The 17,883-nt window shown below is 47.6% G+C and overlaps 1 protein-coding gene across 7 annotated transcripts in view; it reads left to right on the forward strand.

The window, feature by feature from the left end:
- The window catches only part of TTC7B (tetratricopeptide repeat domain 7B), a 240,733-nt gene that overhangs the window by 40,445 nt on the left and 182,405 nt on the right, over positions 1 to 17,883 (forward strand). For all 7 annotated transcript variants that reach the window (XM_040227474.1, XM_040227473.1, XM_040227472.1 and 4 more), the window contains exon 3: positions 3,173 to 3,303. Coding sequence is in view for 6 of the 7 variants with exons in the window: in XM_040227473.1 (XP_040083407.1) it covers positions 3,173 to 3,303 (131 nt within the window). In the remaining variant the exon portion in view is untranslated. The remainder of the gene's footprint in view (positions 1 to 3,172; positions 3,304 to 17,883) is intronic.

Genomic DNA, 17,883 nt, shown 5'->3' on the forward strand with positions numbered 1-17,883 from the left:
GAGCCTGTGAGCCACCACCAGGGAGCCTGTGAGCCACCACCAGGGAGCCTGTGACCTGCAACGAAGATGCCACGTGATGCAACAAGGGCCTCGTCAGCCTCAACTACGAGGTCCAATGCAGCCAAATAAATAAGTATTTTAAAAAATTAATGAAACAGAATAGAGAGCCCAGAGAAAGACCCACTCAACTGTCATCAACTGATTTTTGGCAAAGGAACAAAGGCAATTCAATGAGGGAAAGGTAGTCTCTTCAGCAAATAGTGCTGAAAAATGGACATCCACATGCTAAATATATGTGTATATATGGACAAAATCCTTGTACCTTTCATAGATATTAACTCACAGTGGATTGTAAACCTAAATCTGAATTCCAAACTAAATAAAACTTCTGGAAGATAACACAAGGGAAAGTCTAAGTGACCTTGGGTTTAGTAGTGGCATTTTAGCGACTACACCAAAAACACAATCCATGAAAAAAAAATTGACAGGTTGAACTTTAAGGAAAGTAGCAACCTTTGTTCTGTGAAAGACACTGTTTAGAAAATGAAGTCACAGACAGAAAATATTTGCAAAATAGATATCTGATAAAGAACTTGTATTCAAAATATATAAAGAACTCAGAACTCAACAGTAAGAAAACAAACGACTCAATCTTTCTGACAAAATGAAATAGATCTGACCAGACATTTGACCAAAGAAGGTTTACAGACGGCAAGTAAGCATTAAAAACTAGATCTCACATGTCCGTAGGAAGCTGCCAATTAAAACAGCAGTGGGACACACTGTACATATCAGGGGACTAACATTCAAAAGCTGCTATCAGCGAATGCTGGCAAGGACGCTGAGCAATAGGGGCTCTCAGTCGTTGCTGGTAGGAATGCAAAATAGTACAGCCACTTTGGAAGACAACTAGTTTAGTAGTTTCTTACAAAGCTAAAAGTAATATTTGTTCTTACAAAGCTATTTGTAAATGAAATAGATTTACTTAGATATTTCTCACCAACACGTTCTTACCATACAATCCACCAGTTCCTCTTCCTGGTATTTACCCAATGGAGTTGAGCACCCAAAATCCTGCACGTGAATGTTTATAGCAGCTTTACCCATAGTCTCCCAAACTTGTAAGCAACCATGATGCCTTGAAATAGATGAATGAATAAACGGAATATTACTTAGCAACAAAAGGAAATTAGCTATCTGCCTACAAAAAGACATGGGGGACCTTAACAGCATCTTTCCAAGCGAACGAAGCCAGTCTGAAAAGTCTACATACTGTACGATTGCAATTCTATGATATTCTGCACAAAGCCAAACTGTAGAGACAGTGAAAAGATGAGCGGTTGCCAGGGCTCAGGAGGAGGGCTAGAGGACTAGAGCCTGTTTTTAGGGCCTGAATTGGTTCGATGGTATCAGTATGATACTGTGATTGTGGAAACATGATGCTCTGTTTGCTAAAACATAGACCTGCACAGCGCAGAGAGTGAACCCTGATGTAAACGATGGACTTCCGTTAATAAAAAATAAATAAAACAACAGAAATCACGATGAAACATTGGGCAGTTTTTAATGTGCCAGTTCCACCTCAATAAATCTTTGTTAGCCTGTAGCAAAATCTTTGGCTGGTCCACACCTTCTGTGACAAAGTTGTCACCCCTAAGCTCCCAGGCAGGCCGTCCTGGGTTGGCTCCCTGCGGATGGAAGTGCTTTTTCTCCTTCCCGTGGAGCATGGCGTCTCCCGTCACCTTCGACAGCCAGGGGACTGTGGTCGTTTGTTAAGGGCAGTTGGGAGGGGCCCGTTCTCACAGTGATGCGCAGGGACTCCGGGTCACTTGCTGCCCTTGGGCTCGTCTGGTCCCTCTCTGCAGTGGTCCCTACTCTGAAAGTCAGCGGCTCCCTTAGTAGGCAGGAGGAGGAGCTTTGGAGGCTGAAGACCGGGCTCTGACCTCTGTTGTGCTGTGAACTGCCTGTCAGGTTTGGGGCAAATCTCCTACTTTCCCTCGGTGGTTCTCAGCTTCTTCATCTATGAAATGAGAGCGTTTGCCAGGAAGCCTCTCCGGCCCCTTCCGGTTGCAGGTCCTGGCTCTGTCGGTGTGGACGCCTCTCTCACACTCCTGCAGGGAGTGGTGCGTGTGCACGGTGTGTGTCCCCCAGTATCCCAGGGCGCTCGGCGCAGTGCAAACCCTCCCCGCGGGGCTCCCCCTCTGCCTCCACTTGCAGGCGGAGACCCAGAGCCTGACGGGCCCGGGCTGGTTGCCCAGGACAGCGGCTGAGTTTGGTGCTGGGTTCAGGCAACAGCTGCTCCTCTCGGCATTGTCATTTTTCAGCCTTTCATGCTTTCCTACCCCATCGCAGGCCTGAACTCTCTCTTGGCAAGGGGTATCTCCTCTATCTCCAAAGAAGGGCCCAGACTGCAAGGTTCTGGGTGTTTTCTTGGCCTGGAACTGAGAGCTGGTCTGGAGTGTTGTTACTGCAGAAATCTAGGCCGAGAGTTGGAAGATTCTCCTGGTGACTGACTCCTGGCTCCTGCGTGCATTTAGAAATGCTTTCTATTCAATTGGTTAAGCGTACATTGTAGAAGATACTAGATATTCTTTAGCTTGCTTTGTGCTGTTCGCCTAGCTGTGTTGTTTGTTGCTTTGTAGCTTGGTCGTGTCTGACTGTTTGTGACCCCATGGACTGTAGCCTGCCAGGCTCTCCTGTCCACTGGGACTTCCCAGGCAAGAACACTGGAGTGGGTTGCCGTGCTCTCCTCTAGGGGATCTTCCCAACCCAGGGATTGAACCCATGTCTCCGGCTTGGCAGGTGGATTCTTTACGGCTGAGCCACCTCAGAAGCCCTAGCCTCACTATACTTACTTATGAAATTCTTTAAGGATCTTGGGGCGTGGTTGAATGAGAAGCTCTGTTAGGTCTGAATGGGATCCTGGTGAAGTACCTGATCAAATTCTCAACCTGGATGTCAGAGTGAAATGGTGCTTTCCATATACTGAGGGGCCTCTTTGATCCGTAACCTCTGGATTTTCTTTCTGGTGTTCTGTTTTGATGTTCCATTTTGTCCTTAGAGAGGGCAGAGAATCTGCTTCGCCCATAGTATCTGGCTCTCTAGAGTATACTAAAAAATTAAGTCCCCTAAAAGACAACTTACCCAGTTTTTGTATGTTGATTTTTTTTAGGACTTTGTTTAGAGAAGTTGCCTGTTTCTTCTTCTCCCGGTGGTCTCCGCGTGGATCGGGAGCAGGACATCATCACGTGCTATGAGAAGGCGGGGGACATCGCCCTCCTGTACCTCCAGGAGATAGAAAGGGTGAGTGAGGAGCATGGGTGTATTCAGCTGGTAATATCTTAACATTTCAAACCACATCACACAGAACTGTGATCAGCCTCTGGAAGCCTTCAACGTGCCTGTCTCCGGGTGCAAAGCTTTGCTTACATTCTTAAACACTAAGGAGAACACGCTGGTGAATGTGGCTCCTTGTGAAAATCAGCAGCTCAGTGTTTGGGAAGCACTTTAACATCCTCTGAACAGAAATGACAGTATACACCTATTTATGCCCTCAGAGCCCTGAAGCTGGCTGATCACCCCTGTTCTCTTAGGCGAAACAGGTTGAGCTGTATTTGTATGTACATGGACTCTGTTCATGGACTGTGTACCAACGCAGAGTACATCTGGGGTTTGGGAGGCTCAGTGGTCATGCCAGAGGTCTGTGGGGACTCTCCACCAACGTGGGAGCAGGTGGTGGACCCCCAGCTCATCTGGGATGGATTACTCCCAACAGTCAGTGGTTCACTGATGAGGTGGAGAATGAAACCAACAGCTGATCAGAGGGCCACGTGAGCAGAAAACACGTGAGCAAGGGGCACGTGAGCAGAGAATGCGTGAGCAAGGGGCCACGTGAGCAGAGAACGTGAGAGCAAGGGGCCGCGTGAGCAGAGAACACGTGAGCCAGGGGGCCCTGAGTGCGCGCCCTCAGGCCGAGGAAGCTGAAGGCTGGCTGAGGCTTGCGAGGTGTGGGCAGCTCCTGTTTAGAAGGATCCCTGTCTTTTAGCTCTGCCCTTTGTGGTTACTCCTTCACGTCTCAGCCTCGATTTCCCATCTGGAAAAGGAGCAAGATAATGGGTGTCCACTTCATGGAGTTCCTGTGGGGACTGTAAAAGGCCGTGTCAATAGACACTTAACCCAGATGCCGGGACGTATCCCATTCCTGCAAAAATGACACATTTTACCAAGAGCAGCAGTTCCTAGCCATGTCTGGCCCTCCCAGCGTTTCCTGGTGTTCTCACCACGGCTCGATCCTGATATTTCCCCCTTCAGACTCAGAAGTGTTTCCTGCGAGATTGTTTGAAGTGACTAGAAATTCTGTGAGACTCTGGGTTTGGTCACAGTCTTGTTTCCCATCCATTTATGGGCTCTCTGTCTGCTTAAGGGTTAGAATGTTAGTCGCTCAGTCATGTCCGACTCTTTCTGACCCCGTGGACTGTGGCCCGCCAGGCTCCTCTGTCCATGGAATTCTCTGGGCAAGAGTATTAGAGTGAGTTGCCATTTCCTTCTCCAGGGGATCCTCCTGGGAGGATCAAGGAGGGATCAAGCCCAGGTCTCCTCCTCTGCTGGCAGGTTCTTAACCGTCTGAGCCCCCAGGGATCAGAATAGAGAAGGACTACCAAGGTCTTGATAGTTTTTGTTCTTTTGTAAATGTACAGACTAGAAGTAATTTCCTTTTTGTAATGTGTTGGTGTGTGTGGTGAGGATCAGAATTACCTTTCAGGATCAGGCAAGGTGAGAGCTTCAGAGAAGCGGGGAGAGGGCCCGGGGAGAGGTGTCTGGCCCGGCTCATGCCAGGATAGGGTACAAACCGTAGTTCACGATGTCCAGGAATTCAGGAAGATATCTGGCTGTCTTGCCAAGATGTCGTTCTGTCAGAAGTCTGCTGTGAGAAAGGAATTATTTGTTATTTAGAATTTATGATACAATCTTTAGAGAAATGATCGTGCAGCTTGCTTCTAACATCCACACGATTTTCACCATCTGCCTCCCTGATAGCCAGTTCCTGGCAGCAGAGATGTCTGCTTGCCCCAGCCAAGTGGCTCTCGTGGACCCACACAGTCCTTGACACTCAGGGGACCTTATTTTGTACTTTACTCCTGATGTCAAGGTACAGCCACCTCCTCCTGGCTTGGAGAAAGGAGGTTCGTCTGTGTGTCTTTAGTGACTTGGGGGTTGGCAGATCTGGGTGTACCACCTACTGTATTCATTTAGAACCACCTATTCACCACTGGGTTCTTTAGCCCGACCATCAAGGAGATTTATATAATCCTTGCTGTTGTTCAGTCATTAAGTTGTGTCCGACTCTTCGCAACCAGTGGACTGCAGCACGCCAGGCTTCCCTGTCCTTCACCATCTCCCAGAGCTTCTCAAACTCATGCCTGTTGAGTTGGTGATACCATCCAACCATCTCATCCTCTGTCGTCCCCTTCTCCTTCTGTCTTCAGTCTTGCTCAGCGTCAGGGTCTTTTCCAGTGAGTCAGTTTTTTGCATCAGGTAGCCAAAATATTGGAGTTTCAGCTTCAGCATTAGTCCTTCCAAGGAATATTCAGGACTGATTTCCTTTAGGGTGGACTGGTTGGATCTCCTTGCAGTCCAAGGGACTCTCAAGAGTCTTCTCTAGCACCACTGTTCAAAGCATCAATTCTTCGGCTCTCAGCCTTCTTCATGGTCTGACTCTCACATCCATACATGAATACTGGAAAAGCCATAGCTTTGACTGGACAAACTTTTGTTGGCAAAGTAATGTCTCTGCTTTTTATTATGCTGTCTAAGTTGGTCATAGCTTTTCTTCCAAGGAGCAAGTGTCTTTTCATTTCATGGCTGCAGTCACCGTCTGCAGTGATTTTGGAGCCCCAAAATAAAGTCTGTCACTGTTTCCACTGTTTTCCCATCTATTTGCCATGAAGTGATGGGACAGGATGCCATGATCTTCATTTTTTGAATTTTGAGTTTTAAGCCAACTTTTTCACTCTCCTCTTTCACTTTCATCAAGAGGCTCTTTAGTTCCTCTTCCATATAATTGTGGGATTTAAAATAAATCTTTTTCATAATTTTGAGAAAAGAGTGATCACGGGATGTTAGACTGTGAGAAGAAGATGGAGGCCCAGAAATGGAGAGCCCAAGGACACACAGGAAAGCTTAGATCAGAACTCAGCCCTTCTGATACCTAGTTCATCATCGCCTCATTATCCCAGCCTGCTGCCCATGAACGTGGATGCTATGGTTCTTACACCCTTATATATAGAAAGTGCTCAGTAAGTATTTGGCCAAGCAAGCCATGCTCTTAGGGGCGTGGGGGAAGCAGCATCCCTTGGCTCAGGGTTCAGTTTCAGGCTTTGTTGGTGACGTCCCCATTTCTGAGTCTGATTTTCCAGGATGAGTTTTCTTTCATCAGATGCCACTTTGGGCCACCCCAGACCCAGAAAGCTGCAATATTAGCAATGAGAGAGGCTGAATGAATCAGACATCTGTTTTGACTGTGGTAGGTACTCAGAAAGTATCTGTGATTAATGAGAATCTGGACGAAAGATGACCTTCCTTAAGTGGCCACTGGGGCTTGGGGAATGTTCAAGAGCTTTTTTGAGGCAAGACAATGGGTGCTCTGCAGAAGCTGCCTGTTTGACCTTTTTTTAAACTTAAATAATTTTTAAGAATTAGGCTAAATTGAAAATAAATGTTAGGGAAAAAAATCTGAAAGAAGTAAAAGACTGGGGCCAGCTTAGGTAAATAGCGCTTTACGTTTCTGGGCAGGCGACCCTTTCAAGTAGGAAACCCCACACGCCCTGTTCTGCTGGGCAAAGGCAGCCTTGCAGTGGCTTCCCCCTCGTTTCCCAGCCATTCCGTAGCGAAGCAACTTCTGTGTGCCAGAACCTCTGGGCATTTTACTTATTAGTGTTGGCTGTCACTACCACTCACTAGCAAGGACGAGACTGGAGGAGAGCGTTTGAGGACAGATGGGAATGCTGTGGAAAATGGGTCTTCATAATCTGCAGCCGCCGGTCTGCGGTTCTGACGCAGCCTCATTCCGAGCTTTTCTGGAAGCGGGTGTGCACAGTGGTGTTGCCTTGTCTGCTCCCTGAAGGGCAGAGGCTCTCCGCGCAGGGCTGGCCCTTCCCCGCTGGTGGCTGGCGTGTGCTGTGACGGGCAGCAGGGCGCAGGGCACTGACCGGCCCTGCCTGGAACCCTGGCCTGGCCCCCCTGCAGCTGCGGGGTCCCGGGGAAGCTGCTCAGCCTCCCTGTGCTGCCCTCGAATCCTCAGCTGTCAAAGCAGCGGGAAGAATCGCTCTGCGGCTGCCGTGCGCGTGAGCCGGGTCAGCTCGCGTGCGTCCCGGGGCTGGTTGCTTGCTGTTCTTTAGTCGCCCAGTTGTGTCCGGCTCTCTGCGACCCTGTGGACTGTAGCCCGCCAGGCTCCGCTGTCCATGGGATTTCTCAGGCAAGGACACTGGAGGGGCTGTATCCTTCTGTCCTCTAGGGGATCTTCCCGACTCAGGGATAGAACCTCTGTCTCCTGTACTGGCAGGTGGATTCTTTACCACTGAGCCACCAGGGAAGCCCGGTCAGTGTTCGTTTTGCTGGCATTATCCGTTCCTGTGTCCCCTGGCAGCGGGATCTTTCCCAACCCTCGAAGATTTCAGATATTTACGTAGAAATATAGAGTATTTTAAAAATGCTGTTTTATGTAAAATGTTCAATAATTTTAATTCAGTTCAGTTCAGGCGCTCAGTCGTGTCCGACTCTTTGCGACCCCATGGACTGCAGCACGCCAGGCCTCCCTGTCCATCACCAACTCCCGGAGTTCACTCAGACTCACGTCCATCGAGTCAGTGATGCCATCCAGCCATCTCATCCTGGGTCGTCCCCTTCTCCTCCTGCCCCCAATCCCTCCCAGCATCAGAGTCTTTTCCAATGAGTCAACTCTTCGCATGAGGTGGTCAAAGTACTGGAGCTTCAGCTTTAGCATCAGTCCTTCCAAAGAAATCCCAGCGTTGATCTCCTTCAGAATGGACTGGTTGGATCTCCTTGCAGTCCAAGGGGCTCTCAAGAGTCTTCTCCAACACCACAGTTCAAAAGCATCAATTCTTCGGCGCTCAGCCTTCTTCACAGTCCAACTCTCACATCCATACATGACCACTGGAAAAACCATAGCCTTGACTAGATGGACCTTAGTCGGCAAAGTAATGTCTCTGCTTTTGAATATGCTATCTAGGTTGGTCATAACTTTTCTTCTAAGGAGTAAGCGTCTTTTAATTTCATGGCTGCAGTCACCATCTGCAGTGATTTTGGAGCCCCCCCCCAAAAAAGTCTGACACTGTTTCCACTGTTTCCCCATCTATTTCCCATGAAGTGATGGGACTGGATGCCATGATCTTCGTTTTCTGAGTGTTGAGCTTTAAGCCAACTTTTTTGTTCTCCTCCTTCACTTTCATCAGGAGGCTTTTTAGCTCCTCTTTACTTCTGCCCTAAGGGTGGTGTCATCTGCATATCTGAGGTGATTGATATTTCTCCCGGCAATCTTGATTCCAGCTTGTGTTTCTTCCATTCCAGCGTTTCTCATGATGTCCTCTGCATGTAAGTTAAATAAGCAGGGTGACAATATACAGCCTTGACGTACTCCTTTTTCTGTTTGGAACCAGTCTGTTGTTTGATGTCCAGTTCTAACTGTTGCTTCCTGACCTGCATACAGGTTTCTCAAGAGGCAGGTCAGGTGGTCTGGTATTCCCATCTCTCTCTCAGAGTTTTCCACAGTTTATTGTGATCCACACAGTCAAAGGCTTTGGCATAGTCAATAAAGCAGAAATAGATGTTTTTCTGGAACTCTCTTCCTTTTTCCGTGATCCAGCGGATGTTGGCAATTTGATCTCTGGTTCCTCTGCCTTTTATAAAACCAGCTTGAACATCAGGGAGTTCACGGTTCATGTATTGCTGAAGCCTGGCTTGGAGAATTTTGAGCATTACTTTACTAGTGTGTGAGATGAGTGCAACTGTGCGGTAGTTTGAGCATTCTTTGGCATTGCCTTTCTTTGGAATTGGAATGAAAACTGACCTTTTCCAGTCCTGTGGCCACTGCTGAGTTTTCCAAATTTGCTGGCATATTGAGTGCAGCACTTTCACAGCATCATCTTTCAGGATTTGAAACAGCTCAACTGGAATTCCATCACCTCCACTGGCTTTGTTCATAGTGATGCTTTCTAAGGCCCACTTGACTTCACATTCCAGGATGTCTGGCTTTAGGTGAGTGATCACACCATCGTGATCATCTGGGTCATGAAGCTCTTTTTTGTACAGTTCTTCTGTGTATTCTTGCCACCTCTTCTTAATATCTCCTGCTTCTGTTAGGTCCAGACCATTTCTGTCCTTTATTGAGCCCATCTTTGCATGAAATGTTCCCTTGGTATCTCTAATTTTCTTGAAGAGATCTCTAGTCTTTCCCATTCTGTTGTTTTCCTCTGTTTCTTTGCATTGATCACTGAGGAAGGCTTTCTTCTCTCTTCTTGCTATTCTTTGGAACTCTGCATTCAGATGCTTATATCTTTCCTTTCCTCCTTTGCTTTTCGCCTCTCTTCTTTTCACAGCTATTTGTATGGCCTCCCCAGACAGCCATTTTGCTTTTTTGCATTTCTTTTCCATGGGGATGGTCTTGATCCCTGTCTCCTGTACAATGTCAGGAACCTCATTCCATAGTTCATCAGGCACTCTATCTATCAGATCTAGGCCCTTCAATCTATTTCTCACTTCCACTGTATAATCATAAGGGATTTGATTTAGGTCATACCTGAATGGTCTAGCGGTTTCCCCTACTTTCTTCAGTTTCAGTCTGAATTTGGTAATAAGGAGTTCATACTTACTGAGTAATTTTTTCAGAAGCTGGTTTTGTGTTTTTGTCTGGAAGCTAATGGACAGCATCTTGCCTGGAGTCCCCATCATAGCTGGGTTCTGAATCTCTGTTCACCTGGCCCTTTGACCTTAGCCCAGTCGTTTATATCTGTGAGCTTCAGCTTTCCACCCTCACGGCAGGGTTAATACCGCCTGCCTTGTCTCGGGGGGGAAGCCAGCGGGCCTCCAGTGCTTTCCACCAGTGTGACAGGGCTCTGCCCGGAGGAGCCGCTCTGCTGGTTCCAAGCGTGGAGGCGGGGCCGCAGGAGCGCGGCGTGCCTGAGAGCCGCGCACCGAGTGTTTGTTCAGAGTCGTCCTTGTCACATCACGGAGACGTCTGCTAATAATCTTCTCTGACAGTTTGTTCTCCAAAGGGGAATCAAAGATCCCTTCAGAATTCTGCATATAGAATAACTGGATCAAACTAGAATAGTTGGAAGTGACAGGGAGTGGCATTGATTAGTTTACCTTCAGATGGTGGCGTTAGGCCAACAGTGACTAGACTTGCCTGCTTCTGCCCGATAGGAATAAAGATGACTTCCCCCTCACCCTCCGTTAGTAACACGAGCCCTGCTTTTGGCCGGGGAATCACCTGTCTGTCCTCGGCGTGCATCGGCCGGCCGCGGCTGGCTTTCTTGAGCAGGAGCTGTGCCCGGGTGGAACTTGACCTGCTGACGGTTCATTCCTTTACACCCCGTTTTAGGAAAGAAGTTCAGGCTGAGTTACGGGACACCCACAGATCCCTTCATGGGCTGCTCCAGCCCTGGAGTTTGGAGAAGAAACAGCCGGTGCGTGGACGGCGCGGGCCGGCTCCTTGGGGTCGTGCCCTGGCCACGTGGCCCGCCCCGGGGGCTCAGGCCTCCGTGCAGGAGGGCGCGGTGACAGGCGGGGGCGGCGGCTTCACAGCTGCACTAGACCAAGGCCACTGTGTGTCTGGAAGTGACGCAGAGGCCCTGGCAGAAGTCCTCGGTGGCGCTGCCGGGAAGGCAGGGGCTGGCGCGGGCGCCTGGCTGCGCCTGGGGCCTTCCAGCCCGAGCGGCCGCTCCCTCCCCGCCTGCTCCCTGCAGCCTGAGCAGGCTTCTCGGCACGTCCGAAGAAAGCGCTGCCTCAGGGAGACGCCAAGCAACCGGCCAGGATGCTGTTCCGCCTCTGAGCCTGCCGCCTGCCCGGCTGGGAAGGGCGGCTGTGACACGCTTAAGCCTAGAAACCCGAAGAGAGCGGAGCTGATTTTAACTTGCTATACGCTCTTGTCAGTCTGCCTCGTAATTTTATGGCGTTAAAGGGCTCTGTGTCTGTCTTTTTGCAGTCAACATTATGTCCAGACTTCCAAGAGGGGTGCTCCCTAGCCATCCAGTGGTGAAGACTTCGCCTTCCAAGGAAGAGGGCGCAGGTTTGATCTGGGGTCGGGGGGCGAAGGGCCTTCCTGCCTGGTGGCCAAAACCCAAAACATAACACAGGTGCAACACTGCAACAAATTCAGTAAAGACTTTAGAAATGGTCTGCATCAAAAAAATCTTTTCCAAAACCAAAAACAAACAAAAAAAACTTTATTTTCATGCCTATATAATACGTTACTAAGGGGATGGCCTCTGTGATGTAATTCACTTAGACCCGGGGATAGCCTGTTTTATAAGCTGTCTTTATAGTCCTAACCTGTGACGTCACCTTCCTTCAGGCAGCGTTTCCTTTGCTTTCCATTGTTTCCCAAGGGCCCGTTCCCGGAAGTGGGGACATTGCTAACATTCTCGTTACTGCAAGGGGCGCGCAGTCGCTTTCTGCGAGTCACACTGACCTCTCCTGCCTTTGGCAGTGCAGAAGGGTAGTGGCTGCTTTGCAGTCTTGACAGGGTTACATTTGTTTCAAAGTTCCTTTGCCAATGTGCTGGGTAAAAACTGTACCTTGCACTTTTGCTCTGCATTCCCTATTAGTCAGGCTAAAAGTCTTTCCATCTACTTGCTTTTAGCCCTCTTTTCTTTATTAATTTAAATCGCAGCATTATTGAGACACCATTCACACACCACAGAATCTGTCCATTTAAAGCGTTCCACTCCGCGGTTTCCAGTTGTCGCCGAGTTGTGTAATCATCACCAGTATTTAATTCCAGAACATTTTCGTCACCCCCAAAGAAACCCTGCACCCGTTCGCCGCCACTTTCCGCAGTCTCTACAGACTTGCAGTGCTGGCGTTTCCCCATAAATCACATCTTGTGGCGTAGGGTCTGTTTTGACTGGCTTCTCTGGCTTAGCACCGTGTTCCGTCCATGTTGCGGCACATATCGCTACTTCATTTCTTTTTAAGCCAAACACTGTGCTGCTGTAAGGATATGCTACACTGTGTTTATGCTTTCATCATTTTATCATTTATCGTGTGGATGGTTTCTACTTTGGGCTGTTATAATAATGCTGCTATAACTATTTGCATATAACATTTTGTGTGGACAGATGTTTTCATATTTCTTGAGTATATTCCTGGGAGTAGGATTGCTAGGTCACGTGATAACTGTATGTTTAACCTTGTTATATTTCTTTTTTTGTCTCTTTATACTTTCTGTCTGATTTTTGGATTTTGTATTATTCTTATAATTTGAATAAAGCTTTTACATCATAAGTATGTTAACCCTTTATCAAGTTTGCTCTGAATAATTTCCCAATCAGTAATTTTCCATTTTTAAATTGTTCATAAATTTTAAATCTGTATATAACAGTTGAATCTGATTATCTTTTTATTACATTTATTTCATAGTTTTAAAGCTGAAATACTGGGATAACTCTTCTCTAGCCTTTAAAAAGTTTTTGGCCATTTTCCATATTTTTTAAAAAGAACTTTCAATTTCCAAAATCTTCTTGGAGAGATTTATTTTTGTGTGTAACATTAGATATGACTCCAAATTAATGTTTTCCTCAAATTTCAGTGCCACTTTAAGAAGATGTTATCTTTCCATTTTCATATTTTCTGTTATGTATTTTAAGTCATTAGTAAAATTTTAGACACAGTAGTCATTTCTGGCTTTCCTGTTTTATTCTGCTAATTTTATACTGAACCAGCATGACACTATTTACTAAGTACTTCTTTATGGTATGTTTTAACATCTGAAAGGATTCAGTTCAGTTCAGTTCAGTTCAGTCGTGTCCGACTCTTTGGGACCCCATAAATTGCAGCACTCCAGGCCTCCCTGTCCATCACAAACTCCCGGAGTTCACTCAGACTCATGTCCATTGAGTCGGTGATGCCATCCAGCCATCTCATCCTCTGTCGTCCCCTTCTCCTCCTGCCCCCAATCCCTCCCAGCATCAGAGTCTTTTCCAATGAGTCAACTCTTCGCATCAGGTGGCCAAAGTATTGGAGTTTCAGCTTCAGCATCATTCCTTCCGAAGAAATCCCAGGGCTGATCTCCATCAGAATGGACTGGTTGGATCTCCTTGCAGTCCAAGGGACTCTCAAGAGTCTTCTCCAACACCACAGTTCAAAAGCATCAATTCTTTGGTGCTCAGCTTTCTTCACAGTCCAACTCTCCCATCCATACATCCATAGAGGAAAAACCATAGCCTTGACTAGACGGATGTTTGTTGACAAAGTAATGTCTCTGCTTTTCAATATACTGTCTAGGTTGGTCTTAACTTTCCTTCCAAGGAGTGTCTTCTACTTATTTTTTAGGATATCCTTTGTCCTTTTCTGTTGATACTTCTAAATGTATTTTAGAATAATTTGCTTCTAGAAAAATTCTGTTGGGACTTGGTTGAATTTTTATTAACTTTATACATTGGTTTGGAGAATTACTTTTAGTCTTCACTCATCTGTGACCATGGTACCTCCTTCCATTTTGCAAGACCTTTTGTTTTACAGATTTCAGTAGATTTATTATACTCCCAGGTCTTTTCTGTTTGTATTGCTTTGTGTATAGTATCATTTTTTTCTTTCTTTTTTAACATAAAACAAGACTTTGATTTTTTTTCAGTTCAATTACAAAAGTATTTAATAAGTGCCTCCTTTGTTCTACTGTTCTTGACCCAGGGGCTGGAAAATGAATTAACCATAGAGTGTGACCTTAGGAAACTTAGTGTTTTCTGAGCACACTGGTCCATAAACAGTGTGTGGGTTGCTTCGTGGGGACCCTCAGAGAATTCTGCAAGCCCAAAGCAGGGCCTCAGACCAGCGTGGAAGTTCAGAGATAGCTCCTGGAAGAGATGACCCCTGAGCCGAACCTGAAGGCTGGCAAACATAGCCATACAGGACGATTAGCCACAATGCTGGATTCTTCCCATTTTTCTAAGAATACGAACATATGGCCAAGGAAAGACTTTTGTTCTTGGTCTTTCTTCCATTCTGGATTTTCCACCTTACCTCTCTTTCACGCGCTATCTCCAGACTTTCTTAAAGCTGTGGTAATGTAAAGGCAGTGGAGAGTATCCTTGTTTTGTTCCTGCTTGAAGGCAATACTTTATTAGATCTCCAATAAGGATTTTAATGTCTGTGTGCTCGTTGAGCTTTCCGCTTGCAGTTCACAATGTAAGAATGTATTATTATCCCCATTATTCAGATGAAAACGATGAACGTCTGAGAGATCAAAGGATTCATCCTGAGTCCACACATGGTGAGGACTGTCAGAACCAGACCTTGGCCCTGGGCCTTTTGACCTAAAATCACTGGCCCTGGCCGCTTGCTTTCACGCTTCCTCAGGCATTGGGTGTGTGCTTCTGCCAAAGCAGGCTGTACTTGTTAAGGATACTTGTCAGCAGTCCTCTCGCAGGCAAGTGTTTATGCACAGAACGAGTGGTGGCTTCGATGCTGCCAGACAACGCTCCTGCCCAGACCCGTGTGTTAGAGGCTCTGTGTGAGGAAGGGATTAAATCTGAGATGCTTAGACTTCAGGGCAAAGTCCGAGCTGAGCTAGTCCCTCTGTCTTCCCCCTTGTGTTTTTCTCATCCTGCCTCATCCTGGCAGTTCTGACCTCTTGTCTTTTGGACTTTGTTCTGCAAGCAAACAGAGATTAACAGAACAAAGGGGGAGGAGCTGGACTGCAGAGTCGGGTGGACCTGAGTTTCAACACCAGCCCTAGCCCTTGTTAGCGATGTGATTTGGGCAACTTGCTCAGTGGAACAAAGTCTTAGTTTCCTCTTCAGTAAAAAAGAAGTAACAGTGTGTGTTTCAGCGGGTTTTTGTGGGGGAATTAATGAGGCAGCCTGTGTGCCTACAGAGCGCCCAGTGCATACTAGGTTATTTTCTTATTGCATTTTTCCCTGCATTTCTTACTGTCCCTGCAAATGTACTCACTCATTTATTTACTGTGTATTTGATTCATTCACTACATTTACTGTGTGTAGTGAATGCTTACCCTGCATCAGACGCTGAGGTACACTCTGAATTGTTAGTAAATGGGGTAGACATGGCCCCTGGCCTTGCAGAAGTTGCAGCTCCGGACGGAGAAGCCGATAATGAAGTGAAAAGTACATTGATAAATGCACAGAGGAAGAGAACGGGACGCTGTGAGAGGGAGTGGTAGAGACAGGTCTGCTTTATGGCAGCGGGCTGGGCAGGCCCTTCCGAGAAGCGACCACCGAGCGGAGGAGGATGAGAAAGCGCCCGAGAGTCACACGATCCAGGTTGTTATAAAAACTATCCAGGGTGTGTTTGTTATCAAAAGTATCCAGCTGCTTGTGGAGGGTGGAGAGGAGGTTAAGGAGCTAGAGAGGATGTGGAGGCCGTCTAGGAGGCTATTAGAAATCTGATAGGCAGTGATGACGGCTGTAGTTGTGGAAATGGATGTATGCACACACTTGAGAAATAATTAGGAGGGGAATGGTAATAGATCAGGTGCGAGGGAGCACCAGGGCGTCAGGGCTCAGCCCGCGGCGTCTGATTTGGATGGTGGACTGGACGCCAGCGCGGTCAGCCCCTCGGTATCGGCGGGCATTGCCTCCAGGGCCCCCTGTGGATTCCAGCATCCTCTGATGGCCAAGCCCCTTATATAAGATGGACCACTGCAGTCATCCCCCAGCGTCTATAGGCGTGGAACCCGTGGGGAGAGCAGGGCCAACTCTATACGAAGCGGGTGATGATAGAGGCTTCAGTTTGTGCTGAGCCTGGGCTCCGGGAAAGTGATCACGCTGAGACGGTGTCTGGCGGTGGAAGTGAGGTGCCTCCTCTCCCAGGAGGGGTTCTAGGGGCTGGGAGAGAGACGCTGGAAAGGGCCTGGTGGAGAGCCCCATTCCTGAGGTTCTGGTGGACAGACGCTTCCTAACCCGGAGAGCCAAGACTTGCCCCGACCCAGCACAGTCACTCGACAAGCACAGCGCCAGGCGGTGGGCAGCAGCACAGCCCTGCCGGGAGGGGGCGTGAGTGTGGGGGAAGCCCGCTCCGAGCAGGAGCAGACAGAGCCGGCTCAGCACTGCGGGCGGGACAGAAGCACGGGGAGCCCCCGGCACCCCAGCCCCCAGCGGGGCGCGAGTTAGCGCCGCCGTGCCGCAGGAAGTGGGGCCTGTGGCGCCTGGGAAGCAACTGTAGAAACAAGGAAGCCCGACCCCAGCCCACCTGCTGACTGGGCGGACGCGGGCCCCCCACACTCAGGGCCTGAGAAAGAGAAGGAGCGCCCATTTTCAAATGTGAATATTATCTACCTCACTTTATTTCTCTGTGCACAACTATCCACATTGAATGAAAATTCTAAAATACTTATACACATGCACAGCACCAGGAATAAAACAAACCACTGTGAAGGGTGATACAGAGAACCCGAGCCAGGAACAACCGAGCCAGGAACGACCCAGGTACTCTCAGACAGGAGCTTTAAAATATCCTTGAGCTATATGCTAGAGTATTGTGGGAAAGATATGTAACAGGCAGGAACAGATGGAAGTTTCAGGAAGGAGAAGGAAACTATGAAAAAATATAACTGAAATGCTAGGAATAACAAAACATGACGTAGGAGACAAAGAGCTTCTCTGAGAGCTTATCAGACGACTGAACGCGACCGAGGACACGGCCAAGGACACGGCCGAGGACGCGGCCACGGACACGGCCGAGGAAGACTTTCATGTGAAGACAGGTTGCTGGAGATCATTCAAATGAAACACAAAAGGAAAAGGAAGAGTGGGGAGAGACGAGCAGAGCATCCAGGAGCTGTGGGAGCATCACATGTGTCTACTGCCCCAAGAGGAGAAGAGAGAAAAGCTGGGAGAAAAGACATCTGGAGAGAACATGCTTAAGAAGTTTTCAGAATTACTGAAGCACAGCAAAGAATCTCAGATCCAAGAGTCTCAGAGAGCCCCAAGCAGCATAAATACAAACACACACTTAGACACATCATAGTCAAACTGTTGTAAATCAAGGACAAAAGCCTTGAAGGCAACCAGAGAAAGAGAAACTTTAAATTCAGAAGAATAAAGATAAGCGATATAAGACATTCTCAGAAGATAATATGCAAATTAGAAGACGCTGGAAAGACAAGATACTTTTTTGGAACCGACAAAAACTTGACAGGATGCATCGTCAGCACACCTGCCAGACAGGAAACGCGGGAGAGATTCTTCAAGCAAGGAGGCCTGCAGACCCATGCGGCGGGGTGGAGAGCACCGTGGACCGCCACACTGAGGGTGGATAGGACGCCTTTAAAAGACAACTGACTGCCTAAGCTAAAATATTAATGATGTTTTGTGGGATTTATAACATAGAAGTAAAATTCATGGCCATGATAGCAAAAAGGACAGGGGAGGAAACAGAAGTCTATCCAGGCCAGAATGCTGGAGTGGGTAGCCTTTCCCTTCTCCAGGAGATCTTCCCAACCCAGGAATTGAACCCAGGTCTCCTGCATCGCAGGTGGATTCTCTACCAGCTGAGCCACAAGGGAAGCCCAAAGTGTTTATACTATATATGAGTTGGTGTAATATAATTTAGATAAAGGCTGTGAAAAGCTATATTGTAAAACCTAGGGCAGCCACTAAAAAATAAGGGAAAAAAAGACATAATTAACCA

The sequence above is a fragment of the Oryx dammah genome, unplaced genomic scaffold, assembly GCF_014754425.2.
Source record: "Oryx dammah isolate SB20612 unplaced genomic scaffold, SCBI_Odam_1.1 HiC_scaffold_26, whole genome shotgun sequence".
NCBI lineage: Eukaryota > Metazoa > Chordata > Mammalia > Artiodactyla > Bovidae > Oryx > Oryx dammah.